Source organism: Diorhabda sublineata, chromosome 11, assembly GCF_026230105.1.
Source record: "Diorhabda sublineata isolate icDioSubl1.1 chromosome 11, icDioSubl1.1, whole genome shotgun sequence".
In the NCBI taxonomy this organism is placed as follows: Eukaryota; Metazoa; Arthropoda; class Insecta; order Coleoptera; family Chrysomelidae; genus Diorhabda; species Diorhabda sublineata.
Genome location: NC_079484.1, coordinates 4,310,120 through 4,338,114, shown reverse-complemented (window position 1 = coordinate 4,338,114; position 27,995 = coordinate 4,310,120). Strand labels below are relative to the sequence as shown.

The 27,995-nt window shown below is 28.8% G+C and overlaps 3 protein-coding genes across 5 annotated transcripts in view; 1 reads left to right on the top strand and 2 right to left on the bottom strand.

Annotated features, from left to right (window-relative positions):
• LOC130450190 (uncharacterized) overlaps positions 1-8,324 on the top strand; it is an 81,839-nt gene extending 73,515 nt beyond the window's left edge. For all 3 annotated transcript variants that reach the window (XM_056788426.1, XM_056788428.1, XM_056788427.1), the window contains exon 3: positions 3,277-8,324. In XM_056788426.1, the coding sequence (XP_056644404.1) occupies positions 3,277-4,595 (1,319 nt within the window). In that variant the 3' untranslated portion in view covers positions 4,596-8,324. The remainder of the gene's footprint in view (positions 1-3,276) is intronic.
• Positions 8,325-10,527: 2,203 nt separating this feature from the next.
• Positions 10,528-15,933, bottom strand: LOC130450189 (ras-related protein Rab-14). Its single transcript, XM_056788425.1, has 5 exons — positions 15,569-15,933; positions 15,285-15,395; positions 14,032-14,181; positions 13,457-13,670; positions 10,528-12,783 (listed from the first exon to the last, which is right to left on the bottom strand). The coding sequence occupies exons 2-5, from the start codon at positions 15,388-15,390 to the stop codon at positions 12,609-12,611; spliced, it is 645 nt and encodes a 214-aa protein (XP_056644403.1). The 5' UTR covers positions 15,391-15,395; positions 15,569-15,933; the 3' UTR covers positions 10,528-12,608.
• A 362-nt stretch (positions 15,934-16,295) lies between these two features.
• LOC130450188 (cyclin-Y-like protein 1) lies at positions 16,296-27,740 on the bottom strand. Its single transcript, XM_056788424.1, has 4 exons — positions 27,508-27,740; positions 26,979-27,443; positions 24,717-25,150; positions 16,296-22,688 (listed from the first exon to the last, which is right to left on the bottom strand). Exons 2-4 carry the CDS (start codon positions 27,176-27,178, stop codon positions 22,303-22,305), a joined length of 1,020 nt encoding a protein of 339 aa, XP_056644402.1. The 5' UTR covers positions 27,179-27,443; positions 27,508-27,740; the 3' UTR covers positions 16,296-22,302.
• Positions 27,741-27,995: the final 255 nt, after the last annotated feature.

The following is a 27,995-nucleotide window of genomic DNA, read 5'->3' as shown; positions in this document are numbered from 1 at the left end:
GTGCACGCAACCAGAGCCGGATTAAGCTAGGGGCTTGGGGGGGGGCTATAGCCCCGGGCCCCAGGTCCAGGTTTTAATGTGTTGATGCCACAAATCTAAAGTATTGATACTATTTTGTGATTTTTCCGGGTTTCCGAGTTCCTTAAGGGGGCCCCGTCATTATTTTAGCCCCGGGCCTTATAAATCTTAATCCGGCCCTGCACGAAACCTATGGGCTCGACGCTCATGAGCTTGGAACAAACTCAGATTTAATATATAAATAAAACAAATATTTATTTTACCTTCGGTCTTCAAAAATGGTAACTTGTTTATCGAAAACAAAGCACCGACACCATTCTGGTATTTTTTCAAAATTTTGGCCATTGAAATAAAAGATGTGTGACCTGAAGCACTGTCTTATTCAAACAAAACTTTCTACTTAGCCAAATGCGGCAGTTTTCGCCTAATTTTTCAAGATTGTCAATGGAAATTATCTCAGGCGCTTCCCAAAAAACCGCCGCTATGACCTTGCCTGCTGATGAAAGGGTATTTGTCTTTTTTGGAACCGGTTCTCCCTTTCAAGTCCATTATTTTGATTGTTCTTTTGTTTCGGGTGTGAAGTTATGGAACCAATTCTCATCCATGATTCATCCAGTCTCGTTTAAACATATTAGAGCTTCAAGGTATTGGCAGAAGAGGATGACCTGCCGAGTCATCAAACATGAACTCAGCCCCAATATCTAAACAATTGATAATCTTAGAACGCCCTTTCAATACACTTGATGAGTTAGTAAAAGTACAGAAATTCCAATTTAGTTACTGAGTTATAGTTATTTGTTCAGTAGTCTTGACAATGATTTTAAATTTTTTTTTTTTGTAATAATTGATAAAACTAATAATTTCTTCGCAGAAATTAATTGATTGAGATAATATTTAAAAGCGTCTAGATTTGAGTCTAACCCACGTATTCTTTGAACTGTGAAACGAAACAATAATTAAAACTTAAGTGTTCGTTGTTTAATACATTTTCTTGGTTACGTAAAAGTTTATTCACATATCGACCTTCCGGCATTATTATTACGAAACCAACAAGGAAAGAAAGTGTACACAACGTTAAAAAATAGTTTTTTTTATCTTAAGTACAACATTTTTTCACATTATGAATATGAACTTTTGCCATATGAATTTTATTTTATTCACCCCTACAAAAATGATTCAAATATCCACGCAATTTTTCTGTTTCCGTAATCTAATTCTATTGTAGAAGCTACCATTTAGTTTTTGAGTCTTTTTTTGGATGAACAACATCTAGTCGCTCCTTGCGAAGCATCTCAAACCCATAGAGAGAGATTCATTGGTTAAATTTGGTAGGATAAGGAGGAGGGTTTGCTAGAGTGGGCCCTGATAAAGGAATTGCTCCTCTGCAGGGCTGGGGTTGTTGTGGTTGCGTGGGGTTGTGTTTGCTCAACTTTTCTAGAGGGGAAAAGCCAAAAATTTTGGCTAGAAGAAAACGAAAAGGAACTTGCAAGCAAAACGGGTCTTCTCGAATTGGTTTGTAATGCAAACTGTTTTTAATTTAAGTAATACCAAGATAATCTGCAGATATTCATAACCTAATACAATTACACAAAATACTAACTAACTAGCTAACATCTAAAGCACTTAAGTTTGAAGATGTTTGTATACAGAGACATTATAAAAATGTATATATTATGAAAAACCATTGATTGTATGAAGGTTTGGGTCTACGTAGACACGATGGCATATTTCTTGGATTTAAAAATGTTTCAGCTAAATTAGAAGCAACTTTAATTGAATCTCAAAGCATACATGGTTGACTAACTGAAGGTGTGAAGTCTGAAAGTCAAGTAAGGAAGTATGGTGAACACCACGATCGGTATTCCATCTTTTTAATGTGCGTCAACCATTCCAACAATCCATCATTTCAACAAGGAAGTTGATAAAAACGATAGAAATTTCAGAGGACGTATTTTCCTAATGAACTGTCCAAATAAAAAATACTCAAAGTATCTATGCAATATAAACTTTTGGGTACAAGCCGACAACATAAGATTCTAAAACTTGGATGAACATTTTCACAAAATACATGTTCTAGTTCAAATATAATAAAAACAGAACGGCTTTCCAACAACATAACTATAATTTTCTCTGTTAACAATTCGCAACAAAAGCAGAATAATAAATGACTTCCGGCTTCAAGGATATAAGTAGATCACCAGCGGCAGTAATTTTTGTTGTCATACTAGAAGATAAAATATAAATTATCGTTATACATTGCAGGTACAGATAATTAAAAGAGAATAAAGTCACGATTCGCATTATTGAAGTTATGCATTAGGTACATGACATTGTTTTCATATTAGCATGTCGGTCATGTGCTAGTTTTTTTGCATATCTTGTTTCTAATTAAACCAGTCAAGTGGTTATTTAATTAAGATTATATCTAGAAATTAACAGGAAGACAGGGATATTTGAAGAGAAAGTTCTATGTCAGAATCCCGCATAATGTTTTTAAACTGTGTAAAGTTGAAAAAAGAAGAGTACAGCAACTTAATAGAAGCAGAATCCGCTAAGAACTAAGGAGACAGATGCAGTAGTGAAGAAGACGATTTGGATTCAACCAGAGTAGTGGAAAAAACATTATACTGACATTTACTGGTCTGGAAATAGGCAAATAGTTTAATTTGGTGAACATTTCAGCTCTGTCTTCTAAAAAAATTAGTATTCCCAGTTTATTTTGTCAAAAATTGGATTCAATCAGTTTATTTGGATCTCAGTTTATTAAATGGTTAATTTTGGATTCTTTAAGTTTAATGTTGATAAAAATTTTGTTTTTCTTCGCTCTATTTTGATATAAAATCGGCATTTTTTCGTTTAATTTGATATAAATTGACTTTTGTAGCTCAAAATCACCAAAAATTGATGTTTCTAATTACATTTTTATTAAAATTTCGTTTTCTAAAATTAAAATGTCAAAATGATTAGTAAAAAATTGGATTTACTCAGTTTATTTCGATCAGAAATGGTTTTCTTCAGTCAATCTTGGTCAAAAATTGGATTTATAAGTTTAATATTCTAGTTTGATAAAAATTGACATTTCTAGTTCAATTTGGCCGAAAATTGGCATTCCTAAATACATTTACATTAAAAATTGGCTATTTTATACTAGTTAAATTGGTCTACCTACCCACCATTTTGAAGGATCTACCTAATACTTACGCTTATTTAAAGGAAAGAAATTATTGAGTTGTTAAATGTATATTTTCTTTGTTACAGGGGAAGGATGTTTCGAGAAACCGTTAACGACCTTATGGAGAAACTACACCCAATCCTCCCGACCGGATGTGCGCATGAACTTGACCGTCAGTGGCGGTGGTTTGAAAGCTACAACAAAAGATCACGGTCTCACCGAGTATTGGGCTAATCGATTGACAGCTTGTGGAGCCCCGGTACAATTTCCTCGATTGTTCTGTTGGGTATATCGACACGAAGGTAAACGATTACGACACGAACTAAGATGCCACGCAGTACTGTGCTCTTCTTCGGCTGTAGCGAAACAAATAGAAGAAGAACTCAAAGAATCTCTAGCCCTAGCACTCCTAGAATTCAAACGAGAAAAACTTTGCAGGCAAAATGCGAGATTGTCTCTAGTCAATTCCGTATATGAAAATCCCACTATACCAAGAAGAAAAATTTTACTTAGTACGGGTTCCCATAACTATAGACCTCCGTTAGAACGATCTAAGTCAGCTCCAAAACTCATGAGCATAGAAGAAATCATTGAAGAAGAAGAAGACGATAACGTCTTCGATAATTCCAAAGAAAGCGTAAAAGTTAAAAAACTACTTAATCATTGCAATAGTACCAACAGCCTTTTAGATAGAAGAAAATGGTATTTTATAAATAAGATTCGAAACAATAGTAATATAGTACCTGCAAGAGAAACTACCTGTGATGAATCTTTGAAAGAAGAAAAAACGGAAGAATCGGAACCTCTGATGCTGGACGATAAGAGTGACATTATTTTAAAAGAACTGGTAGAAAGTAGTTTTAAAAATGATCTTTTAGAATCGTGCGAAAAAGCTTGGTACAACGCCCTAAGCCAAAAACCAGATCTAATACCTATAGAATGTGACGAAGGTTCCTTATCCAGTGGTTGTGAATCAGCTAGCACAGCCATGTCCGAAACAGACCATCCTGTATTTCCGACAATAACCGAATTAGCAGTTTTGCAAGAAGAAGAACAAGAATACGAGAAGAAGACTGAACTAGACTTTAAAGTTGGCGGCACTGTTTTATCCAGGGTACGAAGCTTTGAAAAATTATCAAATCCGGATCTACTGAAATACTGTGGTGTGAATAATAAAAAACAATTCATGGATCAAGAAGAAGTGTCTCTGGTACCCGTAGGAGAGACTCATGCGGATTTTAGTTCTTTAAAGGTTTTCAAAAGAAGGACTCTCTCCGATCCTAATTATAGGCGATTGAGCGAAGGAAATGCTTCGGACGACGAAATCGGTAGTGCTTGCAGTGACGAAAGTGGCTATGAAGAGGAAGACGCCATCAGTTCAATAGGAAATATAGTTTTAGTATGAGATTATGCTGTGATTATAGGTTTTAACTTCACTTTGTCGTCGGTATTTAATTTTATATGGTTGTTTTTAAATAGTTACCTGCAGGAATATTTTCTTATTCTGGTTTAATTATAATACATACCTCTTTATATTTTGTTTGATAACAATCCATTATTTTTATACATTTTGCAGGTTTTATTTGTTGGACTTGGTTTTCTCTACAGTTTTATATCCCAACATTCCCACATGTGTCTTATACTTTAATTCTAAAATCATTTTTTTTCATTTGCTATTAAAAAACTAGGCTTTGGGAGAAATTAATAGCAAAGTTATTCACATACATTTCCTCTTCACACAAGAAACCAATTGTAAATTTTTAAGATCATAGAAGCTCTAGAGAAAATTTTGATTACTTTGTCAAGACTCAAACTTACATTGCCGTCATTGTATTGAATATTCTACTGTATTATTAGTATACTGTTGAAAATTGGATTCTCCAGGTTTAATTTGTTTAAAAAAAGCATTTTCAAGAATACCTTGATTAAAGGTTGGCTTTTGTATGTTCAGTTTGATGAAAAAGTGATTTTTTGAGATATATTTTGTAAAATATTGACTATTTAAATTTTAATTCATGAAAAACTCTCTTTTCTAGTTCCAACTTTTTGGAAAATTGGCTTTTCTAGCTTCCATTTGATCAAAAATTGGCATTTTCCAACATTGATTTTAACAAAAATTTATTTGTACCAAAAATTGGCTTGTCTACGGTTAATGTAACTAAATTATCATTCCTATGTTAAATATATAAATATATTTGATATTTCTAGTTTAATTGGGTCAAAAATTGGTTTTTTTAACATTGATTTTAACAAAAATTTGCTTATTTAACTTTAATTTGGTGCAATCCTTCTCATTCTTAATTTATTTGTACCAAAAATTGGCTTGTCTACGGTTAATGTAACTAAATTATCATTCCTATGTTAAATATATTAATATATTTGATATTTCTAGTTTAATTGGGTCAAAAATTGGCTTATTTAACATTGATTTTAACAAAAATTTGCTTATTTAACTTAATTTGGTGCAATCCTTCTTATTCTTAATTTATTTGTACCAAAAATTGGCTGGTCTACGGTTAATGTAACTAAATTATCATTCCTATGTTAAATCTATTAATATATTTGATATTTCTAGTTTAATTAGGTCAAGAATTGGCTTTTATAACTTCCATTTGATCAAAAATTGGCATTTTCTAACTTTGATTTTAACAAAAATTTGCTTATTTAACTTTAATTTGGTGCAATCCTTCTCATTCTTAATTTATTTGTACCAAAAATTGGCTTGTCTACGGTTAATGTAACTAAATTATCATTCCTATGTTAAATCTATTAATATATTTGATATTTCTAGTTTAATTGGGTCAAAAATTGGCTTTTATAACTTCCATTTGATCAAAAATTGGCATTTTCTAACTTTGATTTTAACAAAAATTTGCTCATTTAAGTTTAATTTGATCCAAACCTTTTCATTCTTAATTTATTTGTATAAAAAATTGGCTTATCTACGGTTAATGTAACTAAATTATCATTCCTATGTTAAATCTATTAATATATTTGGTATTTTTAGTTTAATTTGATCAAAAATTGGCTATTCTTACTTTTATACGGTCAAGCATCGTTATTATTGAATTTTTTACGAAAAAATTGGCTTTCAAAGTTTAATTTGTTAGAAAAAAATTGGTCAAAATCGGCTTTTCTAAATTCAATTATAACAAAAAAATATGTTTTCAAGATATATTTTGTCTAATATTGATTTTTCTAAATTAATTTTTTCAAAAATTGAGATTTCTTCCTTGGTTCGTTAGGAAGTTCACTTTTATCAAACATTGGCCATTTTAACTTTAGTTTGGGCAAAAATTAGCTTATTTAAGCTAATAATGAATTATTTTAATGAGAAATTTATATTTGTATGTTTAATTTAACAAAAAGTGTCTTTCTATGTGTAGTTTAACAATAATTGGCTTCTCTAAGTTTAATTTCTCTTTTTTTAGATACTTTTATTCAAATGCTGATTTATTCTCAATGTAATTTATCAAAAACCGTCTTTCAAGTTAATTTTGGTCATAAATTGACTTTTCTAAGTTTTTTTTGGTGGAAACTTGACTTTTTTGTGTTAAATCTGTTCTGCTTTTACAGTTTAATTTTATCAAAATTGCCTTCTCTAAATTTAATTATGTCAAAAATTGTTTTTTTTTCTAAACTATAGTCATAGATAAACTTATCTTAATTTAATTTGTCAAAAATACAATTCGTTTATTTCATCAGAAATGTCCTAATTAATTTAATTTTATTCAAAACATGGCTTTTTAATTGAGTTTGGTCAATGGATGTCTTTCTTTACTATATTTTGTTCAAAAACTGGAAGTTATTTTGTTAAAAATTTTACTTTTCTACTTAAATATAACCATAATTTGACTTTTATAATTTTTTTGGTAATAATTTGACCAAAAATTTCCTTTGTTTCAAGTTTAATTTGGTCAAAACTTGGCTCTCTAATGTTTAATTTGATCAAAAATTGTCATTCCTATTATTTTACCATCATTGGCTGTTATTTTGTTAAAATTTGACTTTTCTTGTTCAATAATACAAAAATTACCTTTCCTAACTTTTTTCATCAAATATTGATTTTCATGACTTCAATTTCCAAATTTAATTCTACAAAAAATTGTTGGAGAAGTCTAAAAAATATCTTTTTCAAGTGCAATGTGTGTAACCCAGAACATCACAGATTTTTTGAATCAAGTATACTATTGGAAAGATATTGGAACGCCAATTCATCATATCTTAACATTTTACCTTAGTACCAACGAAAAATAAGATTATGACAACGTTGGTATTGTAAATAAATAGGATGGCATGATACATCTTTAGTTCTGAATTCCTAAATTTTGATGTAAAAAAAATTAAAAATCTGGTTTCAGATTAAGCAAATTAACTTTTCAAAAAACCCGAATCACATCACTAGAAATAACTAAAAGTTACTGCACTACCAACTGTCAAATGAAATTCTACCAATTTTAGGGAGTGGAAATAGTAATTAAACTGATAGAAATTTTTGTTATTAATGAAAAAGTCTGCTAGTACTTGGAAAAGTCTAGAGTACAAAAAAAACAAGTGGATACTGTTATAATTCACACAATACTTATTAGATCACATATCCCAAGTGCTGCGTAAAACTGACTGTGATTTGACACAATCACAAATCAGCAGAGTTGCTAACATGATTTCAAATAATTCCTAATTCAAAGATCTTCGATATTCAACTTGATATTTCTTACTTTATTTGAATAGAAGAAAGGATTATTTTTAAAAAGTAAGGTTAACTTCAAGACGTATTTAAAATATTCTAATTCCCCAATTTGTTCCACTGTTTGTAGTTAAGTAGTTGACGAGTTTACTACATTCATAATTTATTATTATATAAATTATTGATATATTTAGCTACTTAAATGATATGAAATTATAAAAATTAGCTGCATATTTTTAACAATTAGATATTTTGTGAAAAAAATAGTGGTATTACTGGTTTTGTGTATATAATTGTAAATATAAAATTAAAATGGCACATAAATAATGTTTGTAATAATTTATTGTTGATTAATTATGTTGTTACATTACCAATTATACGATGGTAAAATGTTGTATATTTATGTAATTTTACACGTCATTGTACCTTTAATAAAAAAATTTTAAAAAAATATTTATTGAATATTATTTTTCCTGCTATCGACAACAAATATCTTTTATGATTTAATTGAGAATAAGTTAAAATAATCGACCTAAAAATGGCAAATTGAACTGTTGCTTCACATCTGGTAAATTCCTTCTAATGAAACAAGAATAATAATCAATTAACTTGATCAATGCAAGCTAAAAAATTTCGAGCTCCTAGGCTATGTTCATGACAATGCGTTGTTGGTATTGTTTTAAAAGTTTTCACAAAATTTGTCCGTTTAAGGTTTAAGTATTTTGGTCAATTTAATAAAAAAAATTACATGTTCAAGTTTAATTTGTGAATGATTAGATTTTATATGTTGAATTTGGTTAAAAGTTGTCCCTCTTAACTTTATGTTGGTGAAAATTGGCTTTTCTAAGCTTATTTTGATCACAAATTGGGTTTCCTAATTTTATATTGGTTAAAAGTAGGGTTTTCAAGCCTTCATTTTCTAAATTCTGCAATTTCCAAGCTTAATTTAGTTAAAAATTGTTCTTGTCAGTTTTATTTTGGTCGAGAATTGCCTTTTATAAGTTTGTTTTGATCACAGATTGTGTTTCATTTTAGTTTTGTCCAAAATTGGGTTTTCTAACTATCATTTGGGAAAAATTGCGTTTTATACTTTCATGAAAAATTGTCTCTCTCCACTTTATTTTGGTATAAAATTGACAATTCTAAGTTTGTTTTAACTCAAATTGGGACTAATTATATTTTCTAATGTGTTTTCTAAGTTTATTTTTGTAAAGAATGATCCCTCTTAACATTATATTGGTGGAAAATTGGCTTTTCTAAGCCTATTTTCATTACAAATTGGGTTTCCTAATTTTATATTAGTTAAAAATTGGGTTTGCCAACTTTTATTATCTAAAAATTACCTTTTCCAAGTTTAATTTCGTCAAAAATTGCCCTTAACTTTATTTTGGTCAAAAATTGCCTTTTTTAAATTTATTTTGATCACAAATTGTTGACATAAATTGAGTTACCAGATTGGATTTTCCAACTTCAATTTGAGAAAATTTGTGTTCAATTTGACAAAAAATTTGCTTTTCATGTTTTTAACTAACACCAACAATTAGCTTTCTAAGTTGAATAATTAAAAAAACTGGTTTTCTTGTTTACTTTAGTAAAAATTAAGTTCCCTGAATTCAATTTCGTCACAAACTGTCTTTTCAATTTTATTTTGGTTAAAAATTGGTTTTAAACAATTCGGGATTATTTCATTTGCTTGAATGTTACTTGCAACTATCACTAATAGAAAACATTTGCAAATGCCGTGCAAATGAGAAATATAAATTTCTATTAATCAATTGTACATCATAATCACCATTAATTGTACCCATCACATCTACAATGTTGTCTAAATATCATTATTTTGTTATCAACTTGTTATTGAACACAATTTTACAGTTGAACCATACTTTGAGTTAATTTAAAAAACCCAAGGTTATTATTAATGCTTCTATATGGACAGTTTCTATAAGTGAAAGCTGTTTCGACTAAGGAATACAGAATGGCAACGATTTTTCTATCCTCCGGGGTTCCAGCTCTATTCTGCGCATTCTCTAGCATGCGCAGTATAGATAAAGTGTCACGAACGAGAGAAAATTAATATTGTCGACACCGTAACGTAAGGACGTTTTTTTCCCATACCAACTGTCTTTTCCATGTACTTAGTCTTTATTTATTTGAGTATATAGTTATTGGAGTATAATAGCTGTTCGTTCTGATTGTTTTTTATTGTAACAACGCTAGATATGTTCTCCGAAAAGTTAGGTTATTCTTTTTTTCCGTGTACTTGGCCTTTATCTATTTGACTAACTAGTTATTCAATAATCTGCAGTTTACTAGCTGTTCACTCTATTTTTTAATTCAACGAGATATGTTCTCCGATTAGTTGGGTTATTCTTCTTTTCCATATAATTGGCCTTCATCTATATGACTACATAGTTATCGAATAACTAACTTTCGAGAAAATACGGTCGTATTAGAGTTATAAAACTAGATTTATATGAAATCCTTGATTTTTGGAATAAATAATTAACCTTTTTTATACGCGTTTGACTGAGCGCCTAGGGAGGAAAGGAAAGTTGGGATGTCCTCTAGGGATTTCTACATACTTTTTTATCACTATTCCTATCGATTGATATATTTTCATTTTTATTTCACAATAAAATAAAATACCTCATAACTTAATGTCTATATTATAATTTTTATATATGGTATTAATAATAAATACATCACATACAAACATACATCACTAAAACAATGCATCGATAACAAATTTGTATTTTTATCAAATATAGAAGCCTGATGTAAAATATTTAGTGGTAAGATGAACAAAAAAGCGTTTTCTGGTACTCTAAAAAAGTGCAAATAAAAATGGAATCACTAATATCAATATCCTATTGCAATTTGGGAAAAATTGTGATTTTTCTTTACCACTTTCAATAAAACGGATCATGAGCTTTTCGCAAGTTAATCTCTCTTAAAGCTCTTAGTTCTACATCAAATAAGGCCTGTTAATATATGAAAAATAACTATGGCAAAATTAAATACATAATTGATTATAAAAATATAGATATAATTATTGACGAAAAAAAATGCTGTAATTTGATAGCTTCTGTTGAGATTAATTTAAACAATGTCAAGATATGATACAGCCTAAAAACAACGCTTTAATATACCTTTAAAAATAAAAACTATACATCATAGAAAAACATGGAACTAAAGAAAATTGTAATCTAGTGCCTTACATAGAAAATTAATATGATTGCTTATAACAAAAATTAACTACAGTTTTTAAAAAATATTTTTTCAATTCAGTCATAGATTAAAGACTCCGCTTAAATACACACCTGCCAACGTATATTTGTTTTAACGTCGATTGGACCCGGAATATTGACCATCTTTAAGCATCCCGAATGAGTTATAAATTCAATTCATCTAAACATTTCTCCAATTTGGTATGCAGCATATAAAAGCGATGTTGCTAAATGTTAATTATTAGTATTATTAGTATGCCTTTCTTTGAAGTTTTTATCAATAGGATAAATTCCACCAATTAAAAGTGACGAAATAGCAAAACTTGATAAAGTCCAGGTGTTTGAATACTTGGGAGTGACCGACAAACAGAGGAGATGAAATCAGGAAAATCGACAAAAGATTAACGCGAGGGAACAAAACGTTTGGAGCCCTAGGAGGACTTTTAATATCAAAAGATATTTTAAGAACCGCCAAGTTTTAAGACAGTTATACAATCAACGGTGCTGTATGGCAGCGAGTGTTGGACCATGAACAATAAAGAAGAAAACAAAATAAACATATGGGAGAGAAAAGTACTAAGAAGAGCGAACGCAGAGATCAAAACACTGTATGGTCAAGATGAAATGGGATATGTGGTCAGAGCAAAAATACTTCGTAGGGGAGAGGAAGGGAAAAGAGAGAGTTCATGAAAAAAATGGATAGAAGCATGGCATGGAGCAGACATGAACAAAAATAAATAGAGGAAAGCAGTAGAGCGACACCAAGCCTTGCGCCTATTAGGCCTTGAGCTGTTTTATATATAATCGTTTTAAAAGAATAGATAACTGTGTAATCAAATAGACCAGGATACCCCAAAAGAGTACCGATAAATAACCAACTGTTTTGTCACTCAAAACAAATATTTTCATCACAGATACTAAAGAATCTATGAATTTCTTTTTATCCCATTAACAGTGTATATAAACGCAATCTTTAATCTACGATCAAACATAAATTATTTAAACAAATTACTAGGATATGTCCACGTTTCATGATAAGAGTAATAAACAAATCCTGAAAGAGCTTCTAGAGGCGCTAATCTCGATAATGGAATGGATTTTTGTATATAAAAAAGTGTATAAAACTTTTTTTAAGTAAATACTGCTTTTGACATAAAAACTCACATCAGTGGATAGTTGAGTTTGAGTAAATTGATTTTCTAAGTTCATTTTTACTGTGCTATCTCTGAGTTTTGTGTTATAACACAGAAAAATGCCCGCTGGTGATAAAAAAAGACAATAACTAAGAGAATATAACAATTGCACAGATCAAAACCAAAAACTGAAATATACAAAAGGATCATTATACATAAGCATCAGAAACAGATAGTATTAAAATTGTTTTGGTCTTTTTGTAATTTGTGTAGTTATTATGAAACGTAGGTAAACATAACCTAACATACCAGTAGTAAAAAAAATTCAGAATCGGAGATTCTATGTGTGTTAAAATTTTTGAATAAAACTAGCAGGCGCAATTGTCTTTATTCGCCTGTTGGTCGTTGGACATGTTGCGACCTGGTTGTGATGGTTTATGTTGGACACCAGATTCGGCTGCGTTCAGATCCAATCGACCATCTTGGATACTTTGATATATTTTCTTTGCGGTTTCGAGGAATGCTTCTTCTACATTATCACCACTGGAAATAAGAAATTCTATTGAAAGGTTACAAAAAATATTTGTCATTATAAATGAAATTAACACATGTTTGGCAAAACTGATCAAAAGTTCACCAAAAACTTATAAATAATGATAGTAAGAGGATGGGAAACAGTGAGCAACAGACCAATTTAGAGACAAACTGTCGAGAAGGCCAAGGCTCACACTGTAGTGCCTATTGGCAAAGTAAAACAAAACTTTAGAAGAAAAAATTTGCCGCTTTTAAACTATTGAACTTTTGTGTGAATACTTTTCTTAGAACATGTAATAGAAACAGTATTTACAAAACAATCATCTAGTTACAGCAATATTCAGAAAAGGTAGAAGGACATTAGTACTTCCAAGTAATGTTTATTAAAATAGTTTTGCTTAGAAACATATATCATTCAGTGGTGCATATTATAAGTTTTGGAAGTACCTATACAGAAAAATATATAAAATATTCCTACCTCCCTCCATGTTATTTATTGTATCATAAAAAAAGTAGCTGCTAACAAAAATAAGTGTACAAGTTCAATATAGTAGTCCACATATGAATACTAGAAGAAAACAAGTATGACCCAAGCAAATAACAGAAGAAATATTTTTATAACTTTGAATCCTGTTTGCAGTTTATCCAGATTTTGTTTATTTATTTATAAAATATGACTTACGTTTTTGCACTAGCTTCTACAAACATTAGACCATTTTCTTCTGCAAATTTGCTAGCTTCCTCATAAGTTACGTCCCTTTGGCCTTCTAAATCACACTTATTTCCTATGAGAAATATTACGGTACTAGGATTTGTTAAATTCCTTGTATCAGTTAACCAACTACTTAAATGATTGTAAGTAGATCTTCTAGTAATGTCATATACCATCAATGCACCTGAATTTAAAAGCAGCATCAGTCAATTGATACATATAGGTGTAGCATTTTACTTTTTAAAGATAAAAATACGTTTGGAATAAAGTATATAAAATAATTTTATAAATAAAGTGAACTTTAAATAATGATTATTCACAATTTTTTATTTACTTAATTTACAGCTTAAATGAAAAATAAACTTATAAATGATGCAATTTTAATCATGGAATACATTTTTAATGTTATTTATAAATACAAATTTTTATCTTTGTATTAAAAATATCACACTTACATGTTTATAAACTGTGTAGATAACTTTTAACATTACAGGTTCATTTAAAAAAAAAAGATAATTATTATTAGATAATATTATTACTCATACCTGCAGCACCTCTATAATACGATCTTGTCACAGCCCTAAAACGCTCTTGACCAGCAGTATCCCAAATTTGAAGCTTAATTTTTTGTCCCGATACTTCAATGATACGAGTACCAAATTCTACACCTATTGTGTGGGGACAATCAGCCATGACTAAAAATACCAGCATTACAACTTCCTTTGTGAAATTAGAAATATCTATTAGAATAATATCTAATACTATATCACTAGATTTGGAAAAAGTCTTACTGATATTGAAAATATTAACAAAAAATAACATTCTCCAAGTAATGCTATCCCAGGACAGTTAACGAAAATAACCATGAAAGATTTTTTTAGTGAATCTAGAAAATCTTAAATCCAGCCAGCACTGCATCTTGGCTTGAAAAGAGCTTCATTGCAAAAAATCCTAGAGATAAATTTTTGTATGGGATTCAAGTACATCACACTTATTTTAAAGAGGTACATACAAATTTTAACATGCTTTATCTATGTCGTGCACATAAATTTGGTATTTTGAAACCAATTATTCAAGCAGGTCAGGGCAACTCGCCATCCTGCTGCCGCGCCTCATCAATTACTTCAGGAGCATTTTCTAAGCAGATTCATTTCACAATCTACTGACTCCTCCTCATTTTTCACATTCTCCAGACGCATACATCTGGGGCATGGCTGGAACTTTTGTTTCGTAATGGGCACCATAAGCCATCAATGAATTAAAAAATACTGTTAGAGCCTTCTTTGCGATCCTAAGAAAACCCTTATTCATAACATGACAAGAAACTTGGAACATCAGTATGAAGTCTCTCTTGAGCGAGGAGGAACACATGTAGAATATGTAATGAAGTACCAATAATATGTATTTCTTAAAACTATAAAATAATTACAAGTTCAGTACTGTATATTTCAAGCTATACTGTTTTACCATAATTCTTATATAATACTTATTAGTGTTAACTGGTGCCATTAGATAGTGGATTAAGGTTTTTGATTATTACTTTCAACTCTCAAATCTTTGTATAAAAACTATGCTTCTGAAAGCTACAATGGGAAAAAATATACTGAACTGAAATTTGACAATAATATGTTAAAAACTGCTAGTAAAATTTTTTTCTTCAATAAAATGTGTTTACAATAAGAAGTATTATTAGTTATTTTTACTTAATGTGTCTATGTGGCTATACTAAACTTTTTACGTATTTGTATGTAAATAAAAAGCACGTTTTAGTAAGATACTTGAACGTTAAGATACTTACACTTCTTTTCGGTAAATTGGTGTAAAAGGCACGACTTTCCTACACCCATATCACCAATGATAATATATTTGAAAATATAAGAATAATTATACGGACCCGCAGACATTTTGACTGTAAGTAGAAAATGATTATTATAATTGCTAAGTATTAATTTTTGTACTAGATTTAATATCGCAGAAACTGTATTTACCTTGAATGACTAATACACCTACTTAATAACAATGGATGTAAAAGCTTCCTATCTAGTTTAAAAATTTATAAAACGTAGTAAAAATATTACGTACCTGTTTATAAATTCGTAGAATTCCGTATTAATGTTGAAATACTCCCTGTTGTTTTACAATTCTGGGAATTTTATGAAAAAATGACACGATGTCAAATTTACAAATAGAATGTGGCCATCTTTAAAATTTTTGACAGCTATGATGATTACAAAACAAATGTCCGATTTTTACTCAACAAATTCGGCAATATTATCGAGAATTGAATATCCACTATACTGTTCATTAAAATTATATTCCTGGTTAATTTACCGCAGTAGAATTATCATTTAATTTCATTTACTTAGATTGTTGATGAAGTCTTTGATAATTTTAACAAAATAAAATTCTTTTAACGACACTACACCAATGGAAGTTCGGCAAATATCGTAACATGTCTTTCAAAATATAAATTGTGTTCTATGTTTGACAGTAAAATATTTATTCAATATAAATGTTTATGTTGGTCGTAACCACTTGAATGAAATATGTTTGCAGTGTATTTTTAAAGAATAATTATATGAAAAATTGATGACTTAAATAATTGATCAAAAATTTTAATCTATGTATTCAAGTTTTGATGAAAATCGTTAATATCCTTTGAATAAATGTTCCAATAAATAAAAACCAGTTGTACTTCGGATTCGTAGCATCGAGTAACATTGATTGAAGGGAATTACCGAAACAGGGAGTTGTACAATGAAGAATTTTTGTCTTCTCATTCAGAAAAATGTATAATAAAAACACATGATATAATTATTTTTTTTATTTTCTATTCAAAGCTCAGTACAGTATAAAAATTGAGAATAGGCCTATAGATTGTCCCCCCATAATATTTAAAAAATACTGGACGTGATTTTACAAGCAGGCAGGTGCATTTTATTCATATTTTCAAATTTTTTCTTTTACAATTTGGAAGTGGAATGACAATAAAATTTAATGGAAGTAAAGAGCCCTTATATTTACTTTAATTGATACCATTCTTATTTATCTTGTTACGCTATTTATTGGTTTCCACAATTTATTACGTTACCAATTCCCATAGCATATTGTTAACTTATTAAAATTGAAAATTCTTTGTCAAATTAGATAAAATAAATGACAAAATTGTCTTTGTCAGACTGTAATCACAAAGGTTATCAGAAAAGGGTACCTGTTCATATTATTAACTAAAAATGAAGTATTGATGTTTTGACTGCAAAAAATATTATTGATAATTTGTGAATATATTAGAAAACTAGAGACTCTCCAAAACTATAACTTCGTAATCATGTAGATGCAGATCAACTTATAAGGGGAAGAAGAATGTCTAGACATGACACGAGTTTTTTCACATGTTAAGTTTTAATCTCATCAATAAAAAATTTTGTTAATTAAAAAATTATCATATCACTTCACTTGAGTAAGAAAATAAGTAGGTACTTTTGAAGATTACAAAAAAAATTTATTTTTTTAATAATTTAGTTTTAATGAATTTGAACATGTATCCAGTTACTTGTAGGAATTACCTTGAAATATTTTGCACTATGAATAAAATTTAAATTCATTGGTATTATGTGACGGAAATCGAATTAGTAGTAAAATTTTACAACTATAGATGTCACCAATTCAGTCAATATAAATAACATTGTCGTGAACCATCTAAACATAAATGATTTGTTGATGTATTTAAATTTTATAAAGGAATTGATTTGCTAGGTGAATACAAATGTTGGTTAGGTTACTGAAATTTTATGAAACTACCATTAAAAAAGACCGCATATAAAATTGAAAGAAGGCTTTAACTTGTATGTATTTTCAAGTTAATAGAATATCTTGTAATAAATAATAATTAGATACACATTAATTTCTATCCATCTACTACATCAACTCTCACAATTATACTATCTGGTCCTTCGAGCCGGATATGAAGGCTCAAAGGACTAGATAGGGTAATTATTAGTATTGGTATAGTGATAGTAGACATAAAAATATTGCTGATGGATCCAAAAAGTTGATAAAATCCTTTTATTACTTTGGTACATATTACAGCACATCTGATATAAAATCAGTTACATATATTTTACTTATAATTTCTATACTTTGAAATTTAACAAAATTACAAATTTAAATTGTAAAATTTAGAAATGTAACAAATTAATAATAGTTCAAAATGCAGTATAACTTGTGTTAAGTATAAAAATAAAATAAAAAAAACTTTCCATACAAAAATATTTACAATTTACCCTTGTAACTTTTTTACAGAGAGTGTGTTGATAGATCTACTAAATACAATTATAAATAATAGTCCGGTCAAATTATACCAAAAGATAAGAGTGAAGCTGTATAAATTCCCAACAAGCTGAAATTCAATAAAATTGTTTGAAATATAATTAAAAATGAAATTTCCCATCATCCCCGTGTAAAGAGAAAATTTTATTCAAGATCAAAAGTCAAAAAAATGAGTTATTCTCGATTTTCAGCAAAGCGGTAAGTTTTATCATAAAAATACCTTAAGACAAAAATAGAGATAATAAAATTATCCAAAAAAAAAATGTATCAATACTTTTTTTCCTTCGAGCCATCGTTGAAAAACTTTCAAATTTCATTTTTAATTATATTTCAAACAATTTTATTGAATTTCAGCTTGTTGGGAATTTATGTAGCTCCCCCTTAATTTTTGGTCTAATTTGATCGGATTATAAGAATATAATTAAACTTGCTACTAGATAAGTATGAATTAAAATAAATGACTTCATACAAAATATAATGAGTTACGTTATAACCAGTGGAGAAAAAATAGACAAATATATATATATGTATATATATATATATATATATATATATATATATATATATATATATATATATATATTTCAGAAATAATAATAATAGGAATAGTGTTAGGCCACTATTCTGCCGTGGAAATACAAAATGACGTATCTGCAATCTTCCCCAACATCAACCTTTTACTATTGCAACACTGTATCAATAATGAGATTTTGGTTGATTTTTTTTCTGTATTTTTTTGTGTAAACTGTAGGAATTTTGATCTATTTCCAGTTATTGCTGTGTTTGTCAGTTTTGTCACTGATCTCAACTTCAATGATTATTTTGTTCTTAAAACTTCTGGTGATTATTCTTATGTATTGTTTGAATGAAAATTATTCAAAAATATGAATAAAAATTATAATTATAGTCAAAAAAATGATGTAAGCATATAATACATGTGTTATTTGATATTTATGTAATGTTTACTTGTGAGGACTAGTCTTTTGGACATGAAGAATGACCCCTGAAGAATATTTTGTAAAACATACAAATGAATCTTGATATATTGTTAAAAATGTAATAGTAGATCAATTCACGAATCCATACTGCTGATTTATTGTCATTTAATGGAGCTTTGTGAAGTTCAAAAATCTCTCCGGTGACTCTGGTATAGCATAAAGCACATGATGTGATTATCTAGTAGAACAATAGTTCGAAATAGAACAGAATGCTGGATAAAGTTTTCACTCAAAATTGAAAGCAAAATTTCACGATTTTGTCGACTTTTTTTAATGTAGTTAAAATATCATTACCCAATACCGAAGTAGTAAAAATATACTGGTTATTGATGTTGAATTTTTGTCATTTGTGAATTTTCTATAATTCTAATCATAGCTCGTCTTAATGGATCGATGAACGCTATACACCCATTCTTAAATCCCCACAAAGATGAAAATATAAGATCTGATTAGTCCAAGACAATTAAAATTGTTTTTGGAACCTTCGAAAACGATTTTCGATTCTTTTGACGTTAGTCCTTTTAGATGTTTTGCTACATTCTTGACCAAAGTGACTATCCATGTTACACAGGTCTAAATAAGAATCTATGATAGTAACTCTGCCAGGTTTTTTGATTTGTACAAAATCAACTTGTTTTATAGACTTAAATTGCTGGCATAGAAAAAACTGGAAAAAACCATTTTTTCGAAGCAGTTACTGCCACTTGAATTAACACGGCAGTATTATTAATTACAACACGATACCATATTATAGGTATATAAATAAGTTTACTATACCATAAAATATAAAAAATATAATGAATACACTTCATGTAAATACTTGTATATACACAGTGAATCTATTAATCTTATCTTTCAATTGGAGACATTTTTGATATATCAGATCTTTTCGAAAGTAGTGACAGTACAACGATGGAAAATTTTTACAGAATATAGAAATATAAATTTAAAACAATTGAATTATAATATACCAAAATGAGTTCAACTAGAGTTTTCTTCTTCCACTGTACTTCCAATGAGGATTTGTCTTTAGCTCACGTTTTGCTTTCCTGATTAAGTTACTGTTGCTTTAAAGCACAAACAATCCAATACCTTTTTTGTAATACGATATTAAATAGTGAAATCATGATTCCAAATCAAAATAACAAAATTTTTTATGAACATTGTTTACAAATGAATCTATAGTTTATTGCTCAGTCTAATTGTTTTGGTAATCAAATTATTCATATCAAAATCTCCAAATTATTTCTGTCTTTTGGGTTACCAAAGATGCTTAAGAAATGAAGAAATAAAATAAATCAATTTGGAGAAGAATCAGTTTTTTCAAATTATCTTTTCAGTTCAATGAATTATCTGATTATTATATTTTTATTTTTGTGGGCTCAATACTGATTTATTTTTTTTTCTGCAATATTCTTGCCAAAAAAAACTATGTATAAAAATCACAGCAGTAGATACTATTTCTATGATTGAGTTAATAACGAAAATTGAAGAAGAAATCGTTGTATGTAAATAATTCACACTCTCGATTTAATGTAACGTTCAAAATCACAACGTTGCAGTTTATCGTAACGTGTATACCCGATTTAATTTTTTATTGGTTTCAATTGAAAGACAAAGAATTTATAAATGCAACGTGTATAATTATATAAAAACTAATTGCAGATCTTATTAGAAAATGTTCATATTTATGAAATACTTTGGTAAATAGTTGGAAGCATGAGAAGCTAAAAAGCAAATTAAAAATATTCAGACTCCAAAGAAAATTGCTAATGCTTTTCAAAATGGAAATTTTAAGGAATCTATTATTTTTGGTTTATGAAACTGAAGAAATTATCTCAAAATTCAAAATGAAATAGAAAGATTTTATTATTGGAAGGAGACAAGCCATCTATGTTTTAGTTCTAGAACCTAATATTCACTACTTTCACATAAATACTTCAAAATGGAATCAAAAAAACGTTAAATTTTTTCTAAAATACCACGTATATTCACCATTTCCAATTGGAAATAGTAAAATATCTATTTAGCATTAAGGAACAATTAGTTTGTTGAATTACACAATTTTATTCAAAGGTTGCTAATTGGTATCCGGCTCGAAGGACCAGTAATTGTGAGAGTTGATGAAATCTTAATGTATTCAGTATGAATATTACCAAAGATTCCAGAAATTGTAATTTCTGAATACCAAGAAAAACATGGATTGAAATTGTGAAAGAATCTGCCGAGATAAAGGTAATAAAATTGGAAGAAATAGAAACATAGAAAGGCATGGAGAAAAAAGTATATTATTGCATGACCCCAAAAACAAACAGCCATACACCACAGGATAAGATGGCTTTCAGACAAAACATGTGTTTGATAAAAATATGTTTTTAAATGGGGAATTTTAAATAAGCTCAGTGGATTTATCAAAAAAGCAATGGAAATATCAAGACAATATTATATTTTAAAAAATGGATATGTTTTGATTCCATCTAGTATTTAATATGAAAAAATAATTTATTAAAAGTGCTCTTTCGGCTCTAGATAATATTAAGGTGGTCAAGATATGAACCACAGGGTGCAAACTTTCTATTAATATTGGAAAAAACTTGAAATTTTAAATCCTGGGTGTTGATCTAGTAAATTATTTGAAAATAAGACCGTTACACACGAATATAATACTGATATGTGGAATACAGGACGATACATTACTGTAGAATGAATAAACATTTTATAATTGGAATGTGTTAATATTATCAACATCGAATGATTTTAAAGATTGTAATATAACAATAGAGAAGTTATAATCTAATTCACAAGTTAAAAATGGTAAAAAAACAGACATGAAACCCTCATCAGTTTCCAACACACACTTGGAGTGAAAGTTTGTTTGTTTCGTATATAATGCAATTTTTTGTGCACTGTAAAATGGTTTGTTGAGGATTTTTCATTGTTTTCAACTTGTGAACTCGACTATATATAATTATTCTAAATATAATGAATGTTGAATCAAATATTGGATCCACTTTAAACAGACCTGTTCTGGGATTTTTAATATTTACTATAAAAAATAATATTCATCTAAATTTTTGAAAAATTTGCAATTTTTCCTAAACAATTACCATTAGATAAACATAATTAATAGAAATGATATTTAGAATCAACAAATTTCGAAAATATTAATTGTTGTTATGTAAACATTGATATATAGTAAGTATAATCATTATGAAATTTTTTTATCAAAAAATGACTGTTTTCTCATTCGATAATAAATAAAACTTTTATATAATGACAATAAATTACCAAGACTTTACATTTATCAAAAATTAAATTTTTCAAAATATTGAATTTCATATTATGTTTTTACGGTCTCATTTTGAAACAATATTATAAAGTGTAAATTTTGCTATTAAATATTTGAAAAATACCTTGGGTCCCTAAATGAGTTCGTTAAAAAACTTGTAAAATGCCCCAAATGCTTCTCAAGAATCAATAAAATATAAATCACGATAAAATAGCAATCGATCTCCTTGCCGCTGTACCGTTTGTGAGATTGTCCAAACTTGACCATTTTTTCAAACCGTTCTTTATAGCTTCTTGGGTGTATTTATCGGCCATCACCCTAGACATGGCTTCCAACTTTTGCGCCCTTTCTATACTCAAAGGTTCGCTAGGAAATGTCAGATCGTTTGCCTCTGCTAATGTACGTAAATCGAAATAATATTTGGCATAGACACTTGACGGTACATTTATATTGAACTGGAGTAATTCTAGAAATTGTCTTTCTAGCTCGTTCATGTCTTCCACAGTAATATCTTTTAATATTTGGCAGTAGTCGACGTTCCATACCGCTTGATCGTCCCAAACTTTGGAAGCTAATAAGATTGCACCTGGAAAATCACAAGTTATTTCAGAATATCACTAAAATCAGTGTTGTAGAGATAAAACTCAATAAAACTAATAATAATCTAATGATATAATAGGTTTTTATCTAATATAGATACTTCAGACAATCACATGTGATATCCAACAATATAAAAATAAGAAATATAAATAATTTTAAGATCAAATTTAAAATTATGCAATATCTGCTGTCACATTGTTAAAACTGGTAATAATAACCAGTCTCTGATGATAACTATGTTATGAAAACTCGCGTCAGACAGACAGAGTAGTCAAAAATTTGAGTAGAAGAGTAATAAATAATTGAGCCGGTTTATGTACAATAACAAAGTCACCCCTTACCCAATTATTGTGTCAGTTAAGATAAAAAGTTTTTGAAATGTTCAATAACCTTAATATATAGCTTTTATCAGCAAAAGCATACATCCATTGTACTAAAATTATAGATTATGTCCCTACATATATAAAAGGTTATTTCTGATAAATTAGTTTGCCAATTTTAAAAACACTTAGCAACTACAGATTTCTGTTTCACTTTGTATTTTTAAAAGTATATCGGGTATAATTATATTTTCAACTTCAACAATCTCATATTTATTCATTAAAAATTTTACAATAAATTCATCATTATAATTAAAAAATCAGTGATGCATGAATTTTTATCACTAGTTAATGTTATAAAATTTCTATAAATACAAATTAATACAATTTTTTAAATTTACTTGAGCGTTTAACCAGCAGCATTGCCACCAGAAAGATATAGTTCTGATTTCTATCACAACAGAGCTTCTAAAACTTTTTTTTGAGAAATTACAAATCAAATTTGATGAGGTAACTAATGTTTTAGCAAACTTTATGACCTGTTATTGAGACTGACATACATCCTAAAGTTGAAGCAAATAATAAATTCTTACAAATATCTGGATTCATTTTTCATAACATGAGGAGTCCCCCAGGGTTTTATTCTGAAACCATTGCTTCAAGTCATTTATACAAATGACCTACCAGTGTCTGAAGACAATTATGGAACATTCACAATCAGACATATTTCAAAACTAGCTAGACAAAATTCAAAAATAGTTTGAAAAACGAAGAAAATCATCCAAATGTCCTAATACTTATACTTGCCCCTAACCCCCCGAGAAGACAACTAAAGAAGTAGCCAGCTGTTTTAAGAGAAGGGTAAATGACTATCATCGGAAATAATAATAGAAAGAATCCATCAATGGATGGAATCTTATCATTACAATGCAGGACAACAGCAAAAAATTCTGATTGGTGAATATGTTGAGTTTCATTTAATTGGATACATGTTTATGCTGATATAAATTAAATGAAAATATTTGGTCTTCTCAACATTTTGCATCTGTAGATTGAGGTTATAATCTTAATATAAATATTTCAATATTCACAACTGTTAAATAAATATTTCCAGGAGACGAGATACACTTCATTGTATAAGTGAGTCTCACCTTTGTGTTCTTTTAATTTAGAGTAAAACTGTTTATGTACTTTTGGAAGCTTCAGTAAACATATATATACGAAAGTTGTTGGATATAATTACAGTTGACAGATTAAATGATAAGGATTATATTGGATAAATATTAAATTAAGCAAAAAGAATGTTTAATAAGCTCATGACCCTGATAGTAGTAAGATAAATCCACTTAACAACATCTTCCTTTTTGTTTGGATTTTAAAAGAATCTTTGTACATGAGATAATTAAAATAATATATTGCAAAACTAGTGTGGAAAATAGGATATTTCATATTAGTTTCTACATGTATTGTTTACTATATATACTTTCCAACGACCTGCATAAGATAATAGAAAACAGATAGGTTTTGCCCACAATTTGAAAGAGACATTTCCAGTTGAATAAAGTACCAAATGCTTTTATATTGGTTGAGCTCTAATTTAGACCCTGGATGAAAAATACTCAGTCTGGTATTATTAAATCAAGAATGGTGTCCATTGCAATATGTTATCATCATTTATTTGTGCAAAAACTTACCTAAAACTATTCGTTTCCAATTTGAAGGTTGGATATCTAATTCAGCATAAGTTAACAGTCTCTCTAGATACACTAAAGTAATAATGGCACATTCAGCAGTCAACTGAGCAGCGTTAAATAAAGTTCTCACAAACTTATAAATCTGTTTGTGTTCAGGATTATATTTATCATAATCATCACTAACACCATCCCTTGTTAACGGATGTAACTTCTCATCAAAAATTTCAATTTCCCTTTGAGAATCCCTGTTCTTAATGTGATAATATATGGCTAATGCCACACACTTCACGGTGTTTTTCAAATTTGGTTGAGAGACAGTACTATCATCTAAGTATATTGTTGAACATGAACTGCTTTTTTTTAGGGGACGCAAATCTGCAATTTGGTGTTGACTTTTTCTTCTTATCATACCATTTTCTATAGCAGTTTTAGATCTGAAATAAAAATTATTCACCATATATGATACCCCAAAATCCATACATACATACTTGCAGTAAAAATGTACTGCAAGTGAAACTAAAAGTAATGGAAGCACTTGAAATGTACTGTAAGGAATTCATTTACTCTAAGTAATTCAATCACATTTATTTAAAAGTATTTTTTGTATACAATTACTACCCAATAATACCACAGGTACCATTGAAATAGTCCAAAATATTCCATGTTTTTTCATGTCTCGGCAAATTTTGATCTTGTAAACTATTGTTGACTTGAAAAGAGGTATGCAACTAATTTAGTCAGTGGTTTTGGTTTTATTTTTAATTTGTATATTCAACTTCATTTTGAAGCAATTTATGTACCTAGCTAAGGAAAGTAGTTTGAAACTAAACACATAATACAAAAAAAAACGTTAAAAATATTTCTTAATTATAAACTTATCCCAGATTCTTATTTGGTGGAGGAAGGTAACACTAGCATACCTCACTGTATTATGCCGTACAATAAAATACATGGAATGTATCATATTTTGTGTTTTGAAGTCGGATCAGTGACCAAAAATTCCTTTTCAGCTTTTCTTTAATACCACAAGTTTCTTTCATGTATGAACTTCCATTCATTTACTTCAAGTAATGTATGTTCTGAATGTAGTGTTGAAGTAATTGGAGTACATTTATGTAATCCAAGTAATTAAAAACTTAGAGTAGTCAAACACATAGTTACTTTGTATTGGGTACTTGAATTTTTAGTTTCAAATAAAATTACGTATCACTCCAAGTACTTTTTATAGATAAAATTTGCAAATTAGATTGTTATTAACTAGAGACAAGCCCAGCTTTGCAAAGTTAGTATATATACTTGATATATTATTTCTTAACATTGGTTGAAACTGAAACTGCCACCACTTTTTCAACATCTGCAAAGCATTTCATACCTTTGCAAATTTGTTGAGAGATTTGGTAGTAAACCTACTTCTCTTACAATATCCATATGCACTATAAATGACAATTAAAAAAAAAAAAGAATTGCCGAAAGATTCCTACTCCAATGTTGAGTAATTTCACATAATAAAATCCTGCATTATATTGGCCAATAATTCCAGTACTTTCAAAGTCAATAAATAATCTCAGAGCTCTTGACATGTTATTAGATATGACATCTGCCAACTAAAGGTCAATCCACTTACAAAGAACAGGAGATAATACAAGCTCTTGACATGTTATTAGGTATAACATCTGCCGACTAATGGTCAACCCACAACCCATGTTAAAAGAGCTCTAAGAACAAGAGATAATTAGTGTCAGATCCAATTGACACAAGAATATGTTTTTGTTGGTAAATGGGTTTGTATCATTTAAAGTTTGTATCTAATTATAATAGGGGTTCTATATGGATTATGTAAATTCATTTATATAATAAAATACATACATACAATAAATCACTAAATGTACAATTTAGACATTATATATATATATTTTTTTATTTCAAACTTTGAAGTCCTATAACTCAGAAACCACTATTTTGAATCATATATAGAATGAATCTGAATTTTATAAATGAGTTGATATATAACATGCAAATTAACAATAGGTAAATACAATTTAACAATGCGTTGTTTCTATGAAATAAAAATTGGCTAATAATTAGTTTACAATAATTATTCTTATACACAAAATCAATAATATAGATACTCAGTAAATATTTACATTTAGACCATTACAGATAAGAGAAACTTTTAATCTAAATTATAGCTATGTACTAAAAATCCTCAGCACTAAACTTATTTGTGTAACTTATATGTATATATATATTGGAAATATTTACCTTTCAATGAATATAGTCTTTGCCATTGGATCTTGTGATGGATCGAGCTCTCCATCATCAGTTTCTCTTTCACTGATATGCTGTAAATTACTTGTACTAATTTCACCATCATGCAAAGTCTCTTCTATAGGAATAATCACTCTTTCTCTATGATTACTCTGAGGACTAGAGTACGAACAGCAACTGTTTTTATTTCCCATTTTGGAATGGGTTTGTTAATTCTCAACTATTTTTTAGGCACTGAATTGTTTTGTTGATTTTAAAATCGGATACTTTACACATGTTTTCACCAGCTAGGTAGTGTTGTTTCAATATTGGCGAATTAAATTATCTGAGAACAATTTATATTACATCAATAGCTATGTCCACAAAGATAACGATAAACTAAACTGGATAGAGAATTATATCGCACACCCACTTAGTTCAGTCTACGCCTTTTAGACTACTACTACCAGCCGGCATCGTCTATAAAAACAATTAAGTTATACTCCAGTAATCACCAAACCAATTCCGATTCATTTTCTTTTACCGTTCAAAACAAAGATTACAAAGTACAAAATGTATCATGTTTTTAAGAAAATTGAGTATGAGTAGTTTTCTTGGAAATACGAAAATGTGTCAAAAGGGATAAACGTCAAATTAATGTTTTCAGAATGAATAGTATAGACAACAGCCTATACACATTCAGTTGTCAGATCTATTATCTATTACTCTTTCTTCAGAAAATCAATTTCAAACACGTTTCTTCATTGCGTATTATTTATTTAAATGTCCACATTCTATAAAACTACACTCCAGATTTTAATTTTTTAAGCACCGATTTTATTGTTATGAACATTTATCTTCTAATTTATCTATCGTAATAGAATGGAATAACTATTTATTCACTTGTTATTAAATTAATGAAGGCTAGTAGCAACATAGCAATAATATTTCGGTAAGTTTTAGTAATAATGTTGGTATCACTTCTTATTGCCAACTAAAAATATTCGTATAGAATAAATTCGGTTGAGATGG

What these genes read in the sequence shown, in the direction of transcription:
- LOC130450189 (XM_056788425.1), bottom strand. Translation starts at nt 15,390, where the DNA reads ATGTCTGCGGGTCCGTATAATTATTCTTATATTTTCAAATATATTATC. An exon ending in CCAATTTACCGAAAAGAAGT is followed by an intron (nt 14,182 to 15,284) that starts GTAAGTATCTTA and finishes TGGTATTTTTAG; the next exon opens with TCATGGCTGATTGTCCCCAC. An exon ending in GTAGAAGCTAGTGCAAAAAC is followed by an intron (nt 12,784 to 13,456) that starts GTAAGTCATATT and finishes TCTTATTTCCAG; the next exon opens with TGGTGATAATGTAGAAGAAG.
- LOC130450188 (XM_056788424.1), bottom strand. Translation starts at nt 27,178, where the DNA reads ATGGGAAATAAAAACAGTTGCTGTTCGTACTCTAGTCCTCAGAGTAAT. An exon ending in AAGACTATATTCATTGAAAG is followed by an intron (nt 25,151 to 26,978) that starts GTAAATATTTCC and finishes TTTTTATTTCAG; the next exon opens with ATCTAAAACTGCTATAGAAA. An exon ending in TTGGAAACGAATAGTTTTAG is followed by an intron (nt 22,689 to 24,716) that starts GTAAGTTTTTGC and finishes GTGATTTTCCAG; the next exon opens with GTGCAATCTTATTAGCTTCC.